This window comes from Xenopus laevis, chromosome 6L (genome assembly GCF_017654675.1).
Source record: "Xenopus laevis strain J_2021 chromosome 6L, Xenopus_laevis_v10.1, whole genome shotgun sequence".
Lineage (NCBI taxonomy): Eukaryota > Metazoa > Chordata > Amphibia > Anura > Pipidae > Xenopus > Xenopus laevis.
In genome coordinates, this window is record NC_054381.1 from 102,531,249 (window position 1) to 102,549,934 (window position 18,686).

Sequence of the window (18,686 nt, forward strand, 5' to 3'; positions counted from 1 at the left end):
TCTTCCGGCGTGCAGTAACCCTCCGAGATCCACCCCTCATTCATTTTAATAAAGGTCAGGTAATCGACACTTTTGTGACCTAGGCGAGTTCTCTTCTCAGTTACAATCCCTCCTGCTGCACTGAAGGTCCTTTCTGAGAGCACACTTGAGGCTGGGCAAGACAAGAGGTTCATGGCAAATTGTGACAGCTCTGGCCACAGATCAAGCCTGCGCACCCAGTAGTCCAGGGGTTCATCGCTCCTCAGAGTGTCGATATCTGCAGTTAATGCCAGGTAGTCCGCTACCTGCCGGTCGAGGCGTTCTTTGAGGGTGGATCCAGAAGGGTTGTGGCGCTGCCTTGGACAGAAAAACATTTGCATGTCTGACGTTACAGACTGGCCAAAGGGCTTTGTCCTTGCAGGTGTGCTCGTGGCAGGATTACTGGCACCTCTGCCCCTGGAATGTTGATGAGTTCCTGAAGTGACATCACCCTTAAAAGCATTGTACAACATGTTTTGCAGGCTGGTTTGTAAATGCCGCATCTTTTCGGACTTGTGTATGTTGGTAACATTTCTGACACTTTATGCTTGTACCGAGGGTCTAGTAGCGTTGCGACCCAGTACAGGTCCTTCTCCTTAAGCCTCTTGATACGGGGGTCCTTCAACAGGCATGACAGCATGAAAGACCCCATTCTCACAAGGTTGGATGCAGAGCTATCCATCTCCGCTTCCTCATTATCAAGGACTGCATCATCCACGGTCTCCTCCCCCCAGCCACGTACAAGACCAGGGGTCCCCAAAAGGTCACCACTAGCCCCCTGGGAAGCCTGCTCCTGTTGGTCCTCCTCCTCCTCCTCCACAAAGCCACCTTCCTCCTCTGACTCCACTTCTGGCACCTCTCCCTGCGTTGCAGCAGGTGCCTGGGTTCGTTCTGGTGATTCCGACCAGAAATCGTGCGCTTCCAGCTCCTCGTCACGCTGGTCTACAGCCTCATCTGTCACTCGTCGCACGGCACGCTCCAGGAAGAAAGCGAAGGGTATTAGGTCGCTGATGGTGCCTTCGGTGCGACTGACCATATTTGTCACCTCTTCAAAAGGTCGCATGAGCCTGCAGGCATCGCGCATAAGCACCCAGTAACGGGGGAAAAAAATCCCCAGCTGTGCAGATCCAGTCCTACCACCCAGTTCAAAAAGGTACTCGTTGACGGCCCTTTGTTGTTGCAGCAGACGTTCCAACATAAGGAGCGTTGAATTCCAGCGAGTCTGGCTGTCAGAAATCAAACGCCTGACTGGCATGTTGTAGCGCTGCTGAATGTCAGCAAGGCGTGCCATGGCTGTGTAGGAACGTCTGAAATGGGCCGACACCTTTCTGGACTGGGTGAGAACGTCCTGGAATCCTGGGTACTTGGAGACAAAACGTTGGACTATTAAATTTAACACATGTGCCATGCAGGGCACATGTGTTAAATTGCCTAGTCTCAACGCTGCCAACAGATTGCTTCCATTGTCACACACCACTTTTCCGATCTGCAGTTGGTGTGGGGTCAGCCACCGATCGGCCTGTGACTGCAGAGATGACAGGAGTACAGATCCGGTATGGTTTTTGCTTTCCAGGCACGTCATCCCCAAGACAGCGTGACAACGGCGTACCTGGCACGTCGAATAGCCTAGGGGGAGCTGGGGGTGCACAGGTGTGGAGGAGGAGAAGGAGGACCCAGCAGCAGAGTAAGAAGAAGAAGAAGACGAGGTAGAGAGCGATGGAGGAGTAGAGGTGGTGGCAGAACCGCGTGCAATCCGTGGCGGTGACACCAACTCCACTGTTGTTGTTGAGCTACCCATTCCCTGCTTCCCAGCCATTACCAAGTTCACCCAGTGGGCAGTGTAGGTGACATACCTGCCCTGACCATGCTTGGAGGACCATGCGTCAGTAGTCATATGGACCTTTGGCCCAACACTAAGTGACAGAGATGCGGTAACTTGGCTCTGCACATGTTGGTACAGGTGTGGTATTCCCTTTTTAGAAAAAAAATTGCGGCTGGGTACCTTCCACTGCGGTGTCCCAATTGCTACAAATTTGCGGAAGGCCTCAGAGTCCACCAGCTGGTATGGTAAAAGCTGGCGGGCTAAGAGTGCAGACAAGCCAGCTGTCAGACGCCGGGCAAGGGGGTGACAGTCAGACATTGGCTTCTTACGCTCAAACATGGCCTTCACAGAAACTTGGCTGGTGGCAGATGACTGGGAATGGGAACAGGTGGTCAAGGTGGAAGGCGGAGTGGAGGGTGGTTCAGACGGGTCAAGGAGAGCAGAGGTAGAGCAGTAAGATGCTGGACCAGAAGGAGTGTGGCTTTTAGTTTGCCTGTTGCCTTTGAGGTGTTGCTCCCAAAGTGCTTTGTGCTTGCCGCTCATGTGCCTTCGCATAGAAGTTGTACCTATGTGGCTGTTGGGCTTACCAAGGCTCAGTTTCTGACTGCACTCATTGCAAATTACAATGCTTTTGTCAGAGGCACACACATTAAAAAAATCCCACACTGCTGACTTTTTGGAAGTGTGCGATCTGGCGGTAACAGTAGAAGTTGGCGGAGTTGGCGGTATTGGCGGCAATGGCGGGTGCGTTGGCCGGCTGAACACAGGTGCCGATACATGTTGTTGCCCTGCTGATCCCTGCGGGCTGTCCTCCCTGCTTCTTCTAAGTCTTATTCTCCTACTGCCTCTCTGACTCTCCGTCTCTCCATCTGAACTACCCTCCTCTTGCTCTCTTCTACTAGGCACCCACAAAACATCAATCTCCTCATCATCATTCTCCTCAGATGCATCAATTTCTTCTGACACATCACAGAAGGAAGCAGCAGCGGGGACCTCCTCCTCATCACTCATTATGTCCATCTCTATCGTGTTCTCTGCCAGAATTAAATCTGGTGTAAGGTCCTCATCTCCTTCATCTTCTTCTGGCAATAATGGTTGCGCATTACTCAGTTCAAGAAACTCATTGGAAAATAACTCCTCTGACCCCAGTGAAGAAGGGGCACCGGTGGTGGAGGAAGTGTTACGTGGGGTGGCCATAGCAGTGGAGGATGAGGAGGATGTTGTGGTAAAGTTAGAAACGGTAGAGGATGGGGTGTGCTGTGTAAGCCAGTCAACTACCTCTTCAGCATTTTGGGAGTTCAGGGTCATTGGCTTTTTAAAACTGGGAAATTTGCTAGGGCCACAGGATTGCATAGCAGCACGGCCCCTAGCACGGCCTCTGCGTGGCGGCCTGCCTTTGCCTGGCATTATTTTTAAAAAAACAACAACAACAACAAAAACTCAGTTGGTTTTTCTGGAAACGATAATACACACAGCTAGATGGCGGGTTGAAGAAAACACTGTGCAAATAATGCCTACAAAGTCAACGTATACACTACTACAGCGGTGGATACGGATTACGTAAAATATATGAATGCTGCTTGAAAAAAAGTAACTCAAGTGGTTTTTCTAGAGACGATAATATTATCAATATTTAGACAAAATGTGAACAAGGTCACACAGCTCGATGGCGGGTTGAAGAAAACAGTGTGCAAATAATGCCTACAAGGTCAACGTATACACTACTACAGCGGTGGATACGGATTACGTAAAATATATGAATGCTGCTTGAAAAAAAGTAACTCAAGTGGTTTTTCTAGAGACGATAATATTATCAATATTTAGACAAAATGTGAACAAGCTCACACAGCTCGATGGCGGGTTGAAGAAAACAGTGTGCAAATAATGCCTACAAGGTCAACGTATACACTACTACAGCGGTGGATACGGATTACGTAAAATATATGAATGCTGCTTGAAAAAAAGTAACAAGTGGTTTTTCTAGAGACGATAATATTATCAATATTTAGACAAAATGTGAACAAGCTCACACAGCTCGATGGCGGGTTGAAGAAAACAGTGTGCAAATAATGCCTACAAGGTCAACGTATACACTACTACAGCGGTGGATACGGATTACGTAAAATATATGAATGCTGCTTGAAAAAAAGTAACTCAAGTGGTTTTTCTAGAGACGATAATATTATCAATATTTAGACAAAATGTGAACAAGCTCACACAGCTCGATGGCGGGTTGAAGAAAACAGTGTGCAAATAATGCCTACAAGGTCAACGTATACACTACTACAGCGGTGGATACGGATTACGTAAAATATATGAATGCTGCTTGAAAAAAAGTAACTCAAGTGGTTTTTCTAGAGACGATAATATTATCAATATTTAGACAAAATGTGAACAAGCTCACACAGCTCGATGGCGGGTTGAAGAAAACACTGTGCAAATAATGCCTACAAGGCCAACGTATACACTACTACAGCGGTGGATACGGATTACGTAAAATATATGAATGCTGCTTGAAAAAAGTGACTCCGGTGTTTTTTCTGGAGACGGTAATATTATGGATATTTAGACAGAATGGGAACAAGGTCACACAGCTCGATGGCGGGTTGAAGAAAACAGTGTGCAAATAATGCCTACAAGGCCAACGTATACACTACTACAGCGGTGGATACGGATTACGTAAAATATATGAATGCTGCTTGAAAAAAGTGACTCCGGTGTTTTTTCTGGAGACGGTAATATTATGGATATTTAGACAGAATGGGAACAAGGTCACACAGCTCGATGGCGGGTTGAAGAAAACAGTGTGCAAATAATGCCTACAAGGCCAACGTATACACTACTACAGCGGTGGATACGGATTACGTAAAATATATGAATGCTGCTTGAAAAAAGTGACTCCGGTGTTTTTTCTGGAGACGGTAATATTATGGATATTTAGACAGAATGGGAACAAGGTCACACAGCTCGATGGCGGGTTGAAGAAAACAGTGTGCAAATAATGCCTACAAGGCCAACGTATACACTACTACAGCGGTGGATACGGATTACGTAAAATATATTATGGCTGCTTGAAAAAAGTGACTCCGGTGTTTTTTCTGGAGACGGTAATATTATGGATATTTAGACAGAATGTGAACAAGGTCACACAGCTCGATGGCGGGTTGAAGAAAACAGTGTGCAAATAATGCCTACAGGGCAAATAATGCCTAAAAGGTCAACTTATACACTACTACAGCGGTAGTAAAATAAAAAAAAGTAAAATAAAAAAAAAATGAATATTAAAAAAAAAAATTAAAGTTGGTGCTGCTGAACTACTAGGAGCAGCAGATTAGCACACCAGTCCCACTCCCCAACACTGCTAGACTAATAGCACTGGGCTCTTATAGTAGTAGTAGTAGTAGTAGTAGTAGTAAAACAACAAAAAAATAAATAAAAGCAGTCCTTACAAGGACTACTGTTATTGCAGCAGTCAGCAGATGAGATCAGAAGCAGGACAGCTGCCCACTGCAGCTACATACAGAGCACTGCAGTAGAAGGTAGATTACTAGCCAGCAAAGCTACCTAAGCTTAAATGTCCCTCAAACCCCTGCAGACTTCTGTCCCTCCAATAACAGAGCAGTATCAAAACGATTACTAGCCAGCAAACTTTCAACTGTCCCTGAAATCACTAACAGGCAGCAGCTCTCTCCCTACACTATCTCTTCAGCACACACAGGCAGAGTGAAAAAACGCTGCAGGGCTTCGGTTTTTATAGGGAAGGGGAGTGGTCCAGGGGAGAGCTTCCTGATTGGCTGCCATGTACCTGCTGGTCTGGGGTGAGAGGGCAAAAAAAAGCGCCAACAATGGCGAACCCAAAATGGCGAACGTCGCGCGACGTTCGCGAACTTCCGCCGAGCGCGAACACCCGATGTTCGCGCGAACAAGTTCGCCGGCGAACAGTTCGCGACATCTCTAGCCCTATAGCCCTTCTGGAATTGAATAGCTGCCCCTATGGCTACTCAGCAAATTATTATCAACTGTATTACAACTTCTGAAGCAGACCAAAGTTAATTCAAAAACCAAAAGAAAGTCCCTCATAAATTACTATTCAAAATGTCCTGAGTCCATTATAGACCAACCATGCACCTTAAAAAATGAGAGGAACCATTAGCCCAACCTTTTCTAAAGTTTATAAGATTTTGCACAATCCAGGTATCATCAGATTTTTGTCATTTGTTTAATTTGCTACACAACTAGGAAAACATGCTAAAGGTATGGGATCCCTTCTCCGTAAATCTGTTGTACATAAAGGCCATCTCCCATAGACTCCTTATAAGCAGATAATTCTCATTTTTAAAAATGATTTTCTTTTCCTCTCTGATAATAAAACAGTACCTTGTACTTGATCCTAACTTAGCTGTATGAATCCACATTGGTGGCACATCCGTTCTATTGGGTTTACTTAATATTTTAATGATTTTTAGTAGACTTAAGTTATGGTGATCGAAATTATAGAAAAAATCCCCTCTCTGAAAAACCACTGGTCCCAAGAATTCTGGGGTAATAGATCCTACTGAACTTCTGTAATAGAATGGTAATCCAAACATCCCAGTGAAATGGTTTATGATGACATTAGCTTTGATGTGTAGTCTTTGCTGTTGGATGGACTTTTGTGAATGATGAAATCTATTTAATGCACTGTGGAATGTATTGGCACAATACAAATGGAGTATAAGAATCCAGTTTGAAAGGAAGGTCATACAATTAGATCATTACTTGGCCTCTGGTATCACTTTTTTTTCCTGGAGTCTATTGATAAAACTACTACATTGCAGTCTTTGGACAAGTAGACTTATCTGTCCCAAAAAATCTGATACTCCATGTTGTAATGTAAATTATGATAAAAGTCTGATTTATTGTCTTTCCTTAAACATAATCATGTGGTGGACAGCAAATCTTTCTATAATATGCATTAAAAAAAAAAATATATATATATATAAAATATATATATATATATATATATATATATATATATATATATATATATATATATATATATTTACATTTATATTTACATTCCCCAGTTCTGTTCATCATTTAATTGTGTAAGCAGTGCATGGGGATGGCCATCGAGTCCCCATTCTGGGGCACAAACAAGATTCTGAGATGATACCAGACTTGCCTTAATAACAGTGTCCACAAAATGGCTCCTGCCTGCTTGCTGTAATTATGAATTCCCAGACTGAAGGAAACAAGTTTCAAATAATTGATATTGTTAGTTTTGCTTGACTAATGTGATAAAATCGGATTTTGAATACTTTTTTAACGTACCAGACAGTGCAAGTTTGAACTAAACTTTTTGATATAGATCAATCATTGCTGTTATCTGGGTATCTGCATAGAAAACAATAATAATTTTCATTGTTTGGAATGTAACATTGTTATGTGTATCTATAGATATACAGACACAAGGACATTCTGTATAATCTCCCATGTAATCTTCAAAACTGCAATTGCTGTATTAAGCAACACTTTATGCTCTCCTCTGCCTGTACAATAATCTTCAAAACTGGAATTGCATGTAGTTTTGTAGTATGGCATCTCCTACATAAGCACATTAATACAAATATACTAACAAATGAGTTCCTTGTGCAGGATCCTTTCCCCCATCTAACATCTGCTCTCTGAGAAATATTTCTTTTCTGCCATATTTCATTATGTTCCTTGCCTTCATCTCTCTAACAGCTGCTCAGCAGCAGCGCTAAATACCAGCGTTTGAATGGTAGCATTGATTTGTTAACCCTGAGCAAACTGTATATCATCTAGTTGTCCTGTTTATATGTCACTTGCTGTAGAACTGTACTTTGCTGGCTAAAATCTGTAGATAGAGAATAATCAGCCGGCATGGTCAACCATTCCTAAACGAAATCCAATGTTCTTGTGATATGATTTTATTATGTAATTGAAAACTTTAATATCAGTTGGTTGGTTTGTAATTGACATTTCTTTCTGGGACATTCAGTAAAATCCAAACTTAAAATGGCAACAGCAGGATAAGTGGTTCTTTTTTTGTGTGGAATATCCTGCACTAGAGCATTCATGATATAGTAGAACCCCCGTTTCACATTTTTGAGGGGACCAGAGAAAAAATGGTGTAAAATCCAGGGAAATTTATTATTATAATATATAGGTAGGACCACAAAACAACAATGTAAAATGAGGGGAAACTGAAAATCGGGGGATGTAAAATTGAGGTTTTGCTGTATAATCTCCTATTTAAAGGGGATGTTCACCTTTCTAAAAGTAGCATAATGTCAGTAGCCTTTTCCATTTGCAACATGTTTGTAGCATATAGTTGTTACTAATGCACAATACGTGGAGCAATGCCAGGTGGTTAAGGGGGGCTTTTTAGGTACTGGGGGTTTAGTTCTCCTTTAAAGGGATAATGTCATGGGAAATACTTTTTTCCCCAAAATGCATCAGTCAATAGTGCTGCTCCAGCAGAATTCTGCACTGAAATCCGTTTCTCAAAAGAGCAAACTGATTTTTTTTTATATTTAATTTTGAAATCTGACATGGGGCCAGTCACATTGTAAGTTTCCCAGCTGTCCCCAGTCATGTGACTTGTGCTCTGATAAACTTCAGTCACTCTTTACTGCAAGTTGGAGTGATATCACCCCTCCCTTTCTCCCCCAGCAGTCTAACAACAGAACAATGGGAAGGTAACCAGATCTAACACAAGATAACAGCTGCCTGGTAGATCTAAGAACAGCACTCAATAGTAAAATCTAGGTCCCACTGTGACACATTCAGTTACATTTAGTGGGAGAAACAGCCTGCCAGAAAGCAGTTCCATCCTAAAGTGCTGGCTCTTTCTGAAAGCACATAACTAGGCAAAATGACCTGAGATGGCTGGCTACACACCAATATTACAACAACAAAAAAATACACTTGCTGGTTCAGGAATGAAATTTTATAATGTAGAGTGAATTATTTGCAGTGTAATTTATAAATAAAAACATCATCATAAAAATCATGACTGAATCACTTTAAGCACTGACCCCATAGTCCCTTAATTGCCTTAAATTCCAGTATGCTTACTGCATATTTCTAAGGGTTTTACTTATCATAAACCCAATGATGTACAACACTTCAGCGAGGATGGGGCTCAGGCAAACGTCCATGGCATTGGAGCATACTCCGTTGGTCACCTGCATCAGTGCTATAAAGTTAACTCCACTTGATCATAATTTCCAGTGCTGTTATGCAGAAGTCTGAGTGATCAGTGCTGCACAATATGTTGGCCCTCTATAAATACATGTTAATAATAATAACCAGCAGACTTGTAAATTTCATGACTTTTGTCTTGTGAAGTTTTACAAGAGTCTGTGTGTGAAGGGTGAACATCCCCTTTAAACGAATAGAGACAGATGCCTTTCTAAAAATATAAAAGCTGCTGTACACCAGAGAACATTGTCTACTATGGGGCTTATTTATCATACTTTGTAAAACAATTAACACCATAAAAACGGTGTAAAAAGCTGTGTAAAATAAACTGCGCATTTATCAAGTTGTGTGCTTTATTTTTACCGAAACGCAAGATTTGATGCCATTATTTTGCACCAATTTAGACCTCACATTATCCACTAAAGTCTATGAAAAAGACAGAAATGCGTAATGTTTGGTCCAGTTGTTTTCTCTCCTTTGATAGATCTGCAGATATTTGGAAGAAAACATTTGTTATGGATGGACTATGTCCTATATTGCCAGAAATCTGTGTAACATATTATCACTGATTATAATGTGAATGCTGGCTATAGGGTATTTGAGAATGTCCTTCTGTTGTTGTAAGACAGTATTTGCTCTGCAGTTATCATATACAAAAGCAAAGATATATTCATAGATGTCATGTAAACATAAACTACCTATAAATATCACTTGGATATGCAAACAGACATTTATCATCTTAGGCCTATTTGTTTTCTTAAGAACTGGAACATCACAGGCTTTTTATAAACATCCCAGCTAATAATATGTATGATGGCTTGTTTCAACTATTTCTTTTAACTGTTTGGTGTCCGTCGGTGTGAAGCTTAGCCCTGTAATACTTATGGGTCAAATGATATATTGAACCAACTTGGCAAAGACCCCATATGTATGATAGTTCAATTTCAAATCCCTTGTAGTTAGTTTGGTGTTATTAAGCAGGTAAATTGCATTCGTTTAGTAATCAATTTGGTGGCGTCTGACATATTTATGGCATCAGGTTAATAGTCATTAAAAATGCCCCATTGTGCTTTACAATCAAGAACAGACATTTCTGTAATTATGTGCAATGTTTGAAAATATTAAATAAAAAAACTTTTTTTTAAATATATATGTATACACTGTTAAAATCTGTGTTTTCTTCCTAAGATTAGACATGTAATGGCTATGGTAATATTGTCGTCTATTTGTGTTGGGACTTGTCATAAAGAATTATGGCTCCATTTACTTTAAATACAGAAGAGCATATGTGGTTGGGAAAGGAAAGCTGCTTCTGTAATTAATATATCGCCTTCATTATAGATTAGACATAATATCTGTTTTTCTCTTCCTCTTCATTATATTTAGGCCCCCTTTGAAAACAACCTTCTAGATTGAGTGGTAATTAACCTTTTTTTTTTTTTTTCTTATTGTGTTTGTGTGGCTGAAATAGGAAAGATTAATCAAAGAAATTAGTTATTCATAGTTGAATTGGTCTACTATATATTTCAAGTATGATTAAGATATCATATTAATGGAGATATTCACCTTTCATCAATATGTTTTAGACAAATAGTATTTGCTAATCTGAATAACTATGCTGTATACTTCTATTAGCCAAAATTACAGAACCATAGATATTAGCTTTACAGTATCACGACTGCTGAATCCGATCCGAATTCATTGTTCTCTCTGTAAAAAAAAACAAAATGACAAATTGAAATACTGAGCAAGTTTTTAATAATAGATTCGTTAGAAATTTTCCATTTGATGGTTCAAATGTAATTTGAAACAGAACAAAATTGCAATTAAAAGCAGTATTTGTTTATCCCTATTTGTTCTTTCTGTCTCTTGAAACAGTGTAGCAGAAGTCATTTCTACTATAGCCTTGTTAATTAATGGGCATGTAAAGGCAAAAAAATAAAATCCCATTTTTAATTTCTTTAATGAAAAAGAAACCTATCTCCAGTATACTTTAATTAAAACATTTTGTACCATTTTTATAAGAAACCTGACTGCATGCAGTGAAATTCTCCCTTCATTTACTGCTGTGGGTAGGAATTATCAGACGGTCCCTAACTGCTGAGCAGGGAAACAATCATACTTATGAACAGCAGGGGGAGCCCCCGCCTTACTTCCCAGCCATGCAGAACTCAAGCAGCTTTGTTTATGACGATCCCTTAGCAGCCCAGACCACAATGAGCATGTGCACAGTCTTAGTCTTGCAAAGATGTTTAACAAAGTTACAAGATGGTGACCCCCTGTAGCCAACTTTGAAAACATCAATTATTTGTTTGATTAGGCTTGTGGTACAGTAAGTTCATATTTATATTTAGTATACAAAATACAGCATTTCTAGCCTTATTCTATTTTAGAATTTACATGCCCTTTAACTAAGTTCTGCTACATTGTTTTATCAATACGAAGCAGCAGAGCAAAGTGTAAAAAGCCAGAAAGGTAATACTTTCAATAGCAATTTTATTTAGAAATAAGTAAATGAAGTTTAATAAATATATGTTAGTATGTGCTTAGAATTACAGTTTATTTCATTATGTCTGACATTCCCGTTAATTGCTCACTTCTGTATTTATATGCATGAGTCGTAAATGGTATTTTTCTTTATCACATTAGCTCATTTTCCATGAAACATAAGAAAGTTGATCAATATGTTTTGGAAAGGCGGCCATAGACGTAGAGATCCACTCACTTGGGTCTCCAAGCGAACAGATCTCTTCCCGATATGCCCACATTGAAGTGGGTGATATCGGGCTGATCCATCGGGCCCAACAATCGAAATTAGAACGCTGGCCAAACGGGAGGTCCGATCGCGGGACCACATCAATGAAAAGATGCGGCCGCAATCCAACAGGATTTTCTAACCTGCCCGATTGGCATCTGGCCGACTTTCGGCCAGATATTGATCGGGAAAGCCCATCGGGGGTCTCTACACACGGGCTGATAAGCTGCCGACTTGGTCTGTCAGCAGCTTTTATCGGCCCATGTATGGGCCTTAATATATCTCCAGAAAATCATCCCTGTCTCTGCAATGTTTGCTCTGGTCTAGTAACCCACAGCTGCCAATATTATGATGGCTTTCAAGAGGCAGCTATTAATTGCTATAGGTTACTAGATATTTGAAAACTGTATACCCTTTATTTTATTACGCTCTTGATGCCACATAACCATCTACTGTATCTAATCATATTTATTTTGCTCCACTTGAGATTAAAGGTTATGCTTTAAAATCAAATTTTGTAAGGGGTCATGACTTTATGTACCAGTTGGGTATTGTTTAACTCTTTGCACCAGTGGTAGTTTATTCGGTCTGGGTCTCAAGAAAGGCTAATGTATGCAAAGCTGATAAATATAGAAATATATGGAAAAATGTATGTTGCAGTCAACATGACTTGTTTGGTTTCCCTTAAGTGGTGACTTAAAGGGGTGGTTCACCTTTAAGTAAACTTTTTGTATGTAGTGAAATGGTGAATTTTAAGCAACTTTCCCATTGGTTTTCATTATTTATTTTGTATAGTTTTACAATTATTTGCCTTTTCCTTCAGTCCCTTTCCAGCTTTCAAATAGGCGTCGCTGAACCCATCTTAAAAACAAATGCTCTGTAAGGCTACAAATGTAGAATTATTGCTACTTTTTATTACTCATCTTTCTATTCTGGCCTCTCCTATCTATATATTCCAGTCTCTTATTCAAATCAGTGCATGGTTGTTAGGGTAATTTGGACCCTATCAACCAGAGCTGCTAAATAACTCAAAAACCTTAAACAATAAAAAAAAAAATGATTGCAAATTGTCTCAGAATATCACTCTCTACATCATACTAAAAGTAAACTCGAAGATGAACAACCCATTTAAATGTTGGGTATTAAAGAAGGACTTTTTGCTATTTTCACAGGCCGTGTTGAGTATTATACATATAATTATATTATAATATATATATATATATATATATATATATATATATATATATATATATTTCCCATTTATAAAGATATCTCAAGTAAAAGTAAGGTAATTAAGGTAATAATAACAATTGCTGGAGCTGCAATTTAAAAAGTCAGATTTATAATCTATGATTAGCTAGAAAAGAGTTGTAGAGGGACAGTGTGCAAATCTCTATTAACCACACCCTCATCTCTGTACCAGGTCCCTTATGTGATCCCATTTGTTCTTCTATGGCCAGATCATGCAAAGATGTATAGATTAAGGCAGAATGAGTTTTTGTTAAAAAGTTTAAACCAGCTTTATTCAGTAGCAAAATGCCATGGCAAATTTTGCTCTCAATTAATTAGCTAGTGTAAAAAATCAGAGCAATTTGTAAAATGCAATATAATTGAATGTTTCTCGGTATTTGTGTTTGTAATAGGTATTTTCTTGTAAATTACAACCTATAAGTAAGGATTTATAACACAGGCTCGTTAAAACGGTGTGGCACCTCCCTTTTCCAGTTAAAAAAAACAAAGATTACTATCGAACACTATAATACTATCCTGTTTTTGAAGGAGGGACCTCCATTGTAAGCCTTTATTACCTGTGAAAGGTTATTTATTTTTATACGCTTCACAATGTGATTTGTAACCCTCTTCTAGATTAAAGCTCAGTTTGCAATTCATTTCCGGAAACTGGCTGAAGCATCTGCAGGGATGGGTGGAAATTGAGTATGCCAGGTTTTGATAAGAACATGCTCTACATGTAATACTGTGAAAATAATAATAGCACATATAGTTCTAGCATCTGCCTGCAACTGCTTCAGAGAGAACTAAGAAACGACTTGCATGTAGTATGAATGCATTATTTTATAGATATGCTTTGAATCCTTTCATTTTGGATTCAGGCAAATCCCATATCCTTCTTATTTGATCCGGTCAAATACTGAACCGAAATCCGAACCGTCTCCACAGGTGGAAATTGACAATGCACACGAAGACTGCACGCAGCAATCTTTTTTTTTTTTTTACATTTTGCAAGGTTCAGCTTCGGCTAGGCCCTTGGATTTATCCAAATCTGAATTCTGATGAAAAGGACCTCGAATTTGGTAAATCTTGGATTTGGTGCATCCTTCTTATTTTATTATTAACTGTTTTTTCCAACTCCCCCCCCCCCCCCCCCAAAAAAAAAAACAATTGGGAAAAAAGTGATTGCATCACAAAGTACTCATAAATGTCAGGCCCAGATTTGTGGAAAGGAAAGCAGAATTTTACCCACATTGCAATTGGTTTGGAAGCACTGGATAGAGAACGACAAGGTGCTCCAGAATTAGTTGTAAAGTTACTCACCAAACAGTGAAAGTGGTCCGGGTGCACCAGCCCCAGACCCCCAGCTTCGGGGAGCGGTACAGCAGAAGATAAAGAAGCAGGGCTGACCGGCACTCAAACGGATCCACAAGACCAGAGATATTCAGTTAAAAGATTTATTTGTAGAAAAATTTAAAATTATAGCTTCATGGAGAGGAATTGTAGCTCCATGGAGATGAAGCTATAATTTTTATCTTTAAACTGAATATCTCTGGTCTTGTTGATCCGTTTGAGTGCCGGTCAGCCCTGCTTCTTTATCTTTTGGAAGCACTGGAGACATATGGGAAAGTTGCTAGCTCTTTAAATCTCCCGCATGCAAATCCTCGTGCTTCGGACCTGATGAGATAAAACTTGCGCATGCTTCTGCGTGCATATGAAGGGGTAAGGCAGAAAAGGGGGGGCAATGAGTACTCCCGGCCTAGGGGCGCACTATGTAAATCCAGCCCTGAAAAAGTAATGGGTTATTTACGCAGTTCTCCTGCCATGAAGCAAGGTGAGACTCTTTCCTCAGGCAGCAGCTCATTAGAGAAGCACTTCTGCCCAGGGGAATAATACCTGCTATGTGCTCCTTGTGCTGGGTAAAATATAATGCACCTGTGCTTTACTGAGAGAGTCATGTATTGACCCTTTTAAAGGGATTATTTGCATCACTTTTTTCAGTACAGTTGATTTCACATTTCTATTTGTGACTGTTTTTATAATCGTGAAGTTTAATTTTTCGCCTTATGTCTTTCTGAAGCAGCTCTGGGGGGGGGGTTCACTGACTGTTCTAGATCGATACATAAATTGATACATTTCTTTTCTTGGGCCCTAATGAGCATAATCTCTAAATGTCATTAAAGGCAGCTGTTAACTACACAGCTGTATCAGGGACAAGGATGTCTTGCATTCAGTCAAGGCTTTTGTAGTTTCCACTCAGACTGTTATGATAGAATTTCCACTACATATTTGTATCTGTTGCTTCTTTAATTGAGCTGTTTTAGGGCTGAGCCACATGGAACAGCTTTCCTGTCACAATTAAACATATGATCGAGTGTCCGCAGCAGCTGTAGCTTCTGGCTTCATCCTCTAAGTTATTGACTGTTGCTTATGTAATCCAACGAGGTAATTTTTGATGATCAGAGGCAGCACTCGTTTCCATATCTGCTAATGCCCCGTGCATGTAGAGAGAGCTCAATGTCAGATGAAATTTAGTTTGGAGACCGTACCAGGAGTATGTTAAAAAATCTGCCAAATTGCCAAACCAAATCCGGGAATGTATGGCCACCTTAAACCTGATGCAGGCAGCAATTAGGATAAGGGAATGATCTTTATCTGTCATGGAAAAGGAGGTGGTGGTAGTAAGGGTATAAACAATCACATGTAGACAGACCTGCGTTATTAGCTATTAAAAATTAGAAGAAACATTGATACCAGCTCTGTTTATTGGCTTTACTTCTATATTTTGCCCCCTTTCAAACATTTATGAGCCAGAAAGAAATGTTGAGAAATCAAAGAAAATGAAAAATGAGGGAAATACAGCATGCATTTTATATTAGTGGGACCACAAACAATGTAAAATGAGAGTAAACTTAAAAACGGGGGACATAAATTTGAGGTTTAACTGCATGCTGATTTTACATCCCCAGTTCTTGGTGATAACCAGAAACAACTGCCCTTTTGCAGTTCTCTTTTTGATGACCTTGTTGCTGTACAGAAATGCCATGCAAAGACAAAAGAATCTAAACTAAATTTAAGGTCATGGGAAAACTGTTGTATTGAAAAATCACTGGTTAGTGAGAACTGTCCTATTGTCCACTGTCCAAGTTTGATGTGTTTCTCTTCCAGATCCACATAAGGCTCCATCTGGTCCCACTTGGTCAACACTGACCTAGCATTATGAACAAACAAGGGAAAGTTGTGCTCACCACTATTTTTTAAAACCATTAGGCGGGGGTGCAATGAGGGTGTGACCACAAAATACATATAGTCAACTACAAGAGGTCCTCTGCACTCAACCCATTATCAATATATATATATATATATATATATATATATATATATATATATATATATAATATATTGATAATGGGTTGAGTGCAGAGGACCTCTTGTAGTTGACTAGCATTATAAACAGCATTCTGGTTGTTTTTGTAATTTTACTTTTTAATTTTGCAATGTTTTAACTTCAATGTTTAATAAAAAAAATTGTTTCTAATTAGCGATTCTGTACTGATACACTTCTGTTGTTTTATTGCAGTATGGGGCTGAGTTTAGAAGGTTCTCACTTAACCGCTACAAACCAGGAACGTTTGATGAGTTCTACAACCTTATTCTTCACATTCATAACATTTCCAGTATGGACGTCATGCTTGGGTATGCGGATGTCCATGGAGACCTTCTCCCTATTAACAACGATGACAATTTCTTCAAAGCCGTTTCTAGTGCAAACCCACTTCTCAGAGTATTTATTCAAAAGCAAGGTAAAGTAGTGATTACTTATAATTTTGTTCCTAAAATGGTTTTAAATATAATCTCTGGATATTTCATCTTACCTATGGTTTAGGAAGAAGTAAGGGGAGTTTTAAACTACATTTAACCTGTAGATGCTGAATTGTCAGAAAAGGGATAATTTGAGTAGTGCTTAAGATACTACAGGTGAGCCAAAGGATGAGGATGCCTGTGTTAGAAAATCACTTAAAGGGGATCCTCATGCCAATGGCATGTTTGATATATTTTACCATGTTAATGTTTTTTAACTGATCAATCATATTGATGTTGCCAAACGAGCGGATCTTTGAGTCTATGGCCACCTTTAGTCATTTTGTTCAGTGCTTATATTGTGCTCACCCAAAACTGTACTAGTTTTGTATAGTGTGTAATCCACTTCTAGTTGTATAATACTTTTTTTATACTATTGGTGCTGATTCCTCCCTGGCTGTGGATATTATGAGTTCTGGCTGGCTAGTTCCACTGGCAGCTGTACAGAAGATTGATTTCAGAATCAGAATATATAAACACACATATACACACACATTCATGTTTTATTTATTTTCTTTTTTACGTTAATTGCTTTTAATGATTAATATCAGCTTTATACTCCTCTAGACGAAAGCCATTTCCCATGAATTTTGCCATTGTTTCTTTTTTATCTTTTAATCCCTTTGTTTGTTCCCTGAAAAAAGTCCCTGTTTTATAAAGGGATCTGCAGAGATAGACTGGAAATTGCAGTACATGTTGTTGAGAGACACATTTCTGTTGTGAGGGCTAAGCTTATTTCTGGTTTGTAAATATAAGGTTTTATAGGTGTTTAATAGCTGAGGTTAAAAAAGACACACACCTATTAAGTGCAACCCTTGTTTATTACATTTTGATACACCAATATGAAAATAGTTTGTTAATTTTCATACCCAGCTGTAAATGTTTGCATTGGAGGGGGGGGGGGTGTAACAACTGGTGCAAAGTTTTCTTCAATTTGTTTTTACCTATTAACAACTAGGGTTGCCACCTTTTAAAAAAAAAAAAAAATCTCTACCAGCTGGTGGAGGGGGCGGGAATAAAAGGGCGGGCCCTGGATGCAAAGGGGCGGGTCGTGACAATTAAGGGGGTGGATCCATGGCGCGTGATTGGCTGGGCCAGTTGTGCCGTCAAAGGGGGCGGGGCCACAGCACACATTTGGACTCAAGCCAGCAGCAAAAAGGTAAGTTTTTACTAGGCTGGGTGCAGGCCACGGACATTTGTTTGATGTATTACAAATTTACCGGCAGCTACATTGCTGGTAAATTTGTAATACCGGCCCCGGCCTTGGCTGGTGTTTTACCGGCTAGGCCGGTAAAATACCGGCCAGGTGGCAACACTATTAACAACCAATTACAATTTGCCAGATTTCTGTCTGAAAGCAAGTGCCCAATTGTCTGATGTGGGTGACTGGACTTGGAAGAAACTGCACTTGTTATCAAACTGACTCCATAGTTTAGCACCATTGCTTTTTATATTGTGTTGTTTATAAACAAGGCTGAAAATGGGAAAGGCAGGTATTTATGTGGACAATCCACAACCTTCTAAATGTTGATAAACTATTACCCTCATAGTCCCTGTGACACCCATTTAGGATATTTAAAAGCAGATCTCCCTATGTAGAAAACAGTGGCTATGTGATTATCAGAATGATCTTTCATTCGTGCAAGCTATACTTTGCAAACACCTGTGCAACTCAACTGACAGCAGAAAAAAGATTTGATGTGTACAACAGCGCAGAGGGAATGTAATAAAAATTACTTGAGTAAAAAAAGCCATTCTTTTGCATGATCTTGCTTGATGGTCTTACAAGCA

General features: G+C 39.7%; 1 protein-coding gene across 2 annotated transcripts in view; it reads left to right on the top strand.

Annotated features, from left to right (window-relative positions):
- The window catches only part of pard6g.L (par-6 family cell polarity regulator gamma L homeolog), a 68,530-nt gene that overhangs the window by 14,756 nt on the left and 35,088 nt on the right, over positions 1-18,686 (top strand). Inside the window, exons 1-2 of one of the 2 annotated variants that reach the window (XM_018267837.2) lie at positions 10,436-10,468; positions 16,615-16,837. In XM_018267837.2, coding sequence (XP_018123326.1) covers positions 16,714-16,837 — 124 coding nt within the window. In that variant the 5' untranslated portion in view covers positions 10,436-10,468; positions 16,615-16,713. Of the gene's footprint in view, positions 1-10,435; positions 10,469-16,614; positions 16,838-18,686 lie in introns of those variants that run through there. The other variant, XM_018267836.2, reaches the window with a different exon arrangement.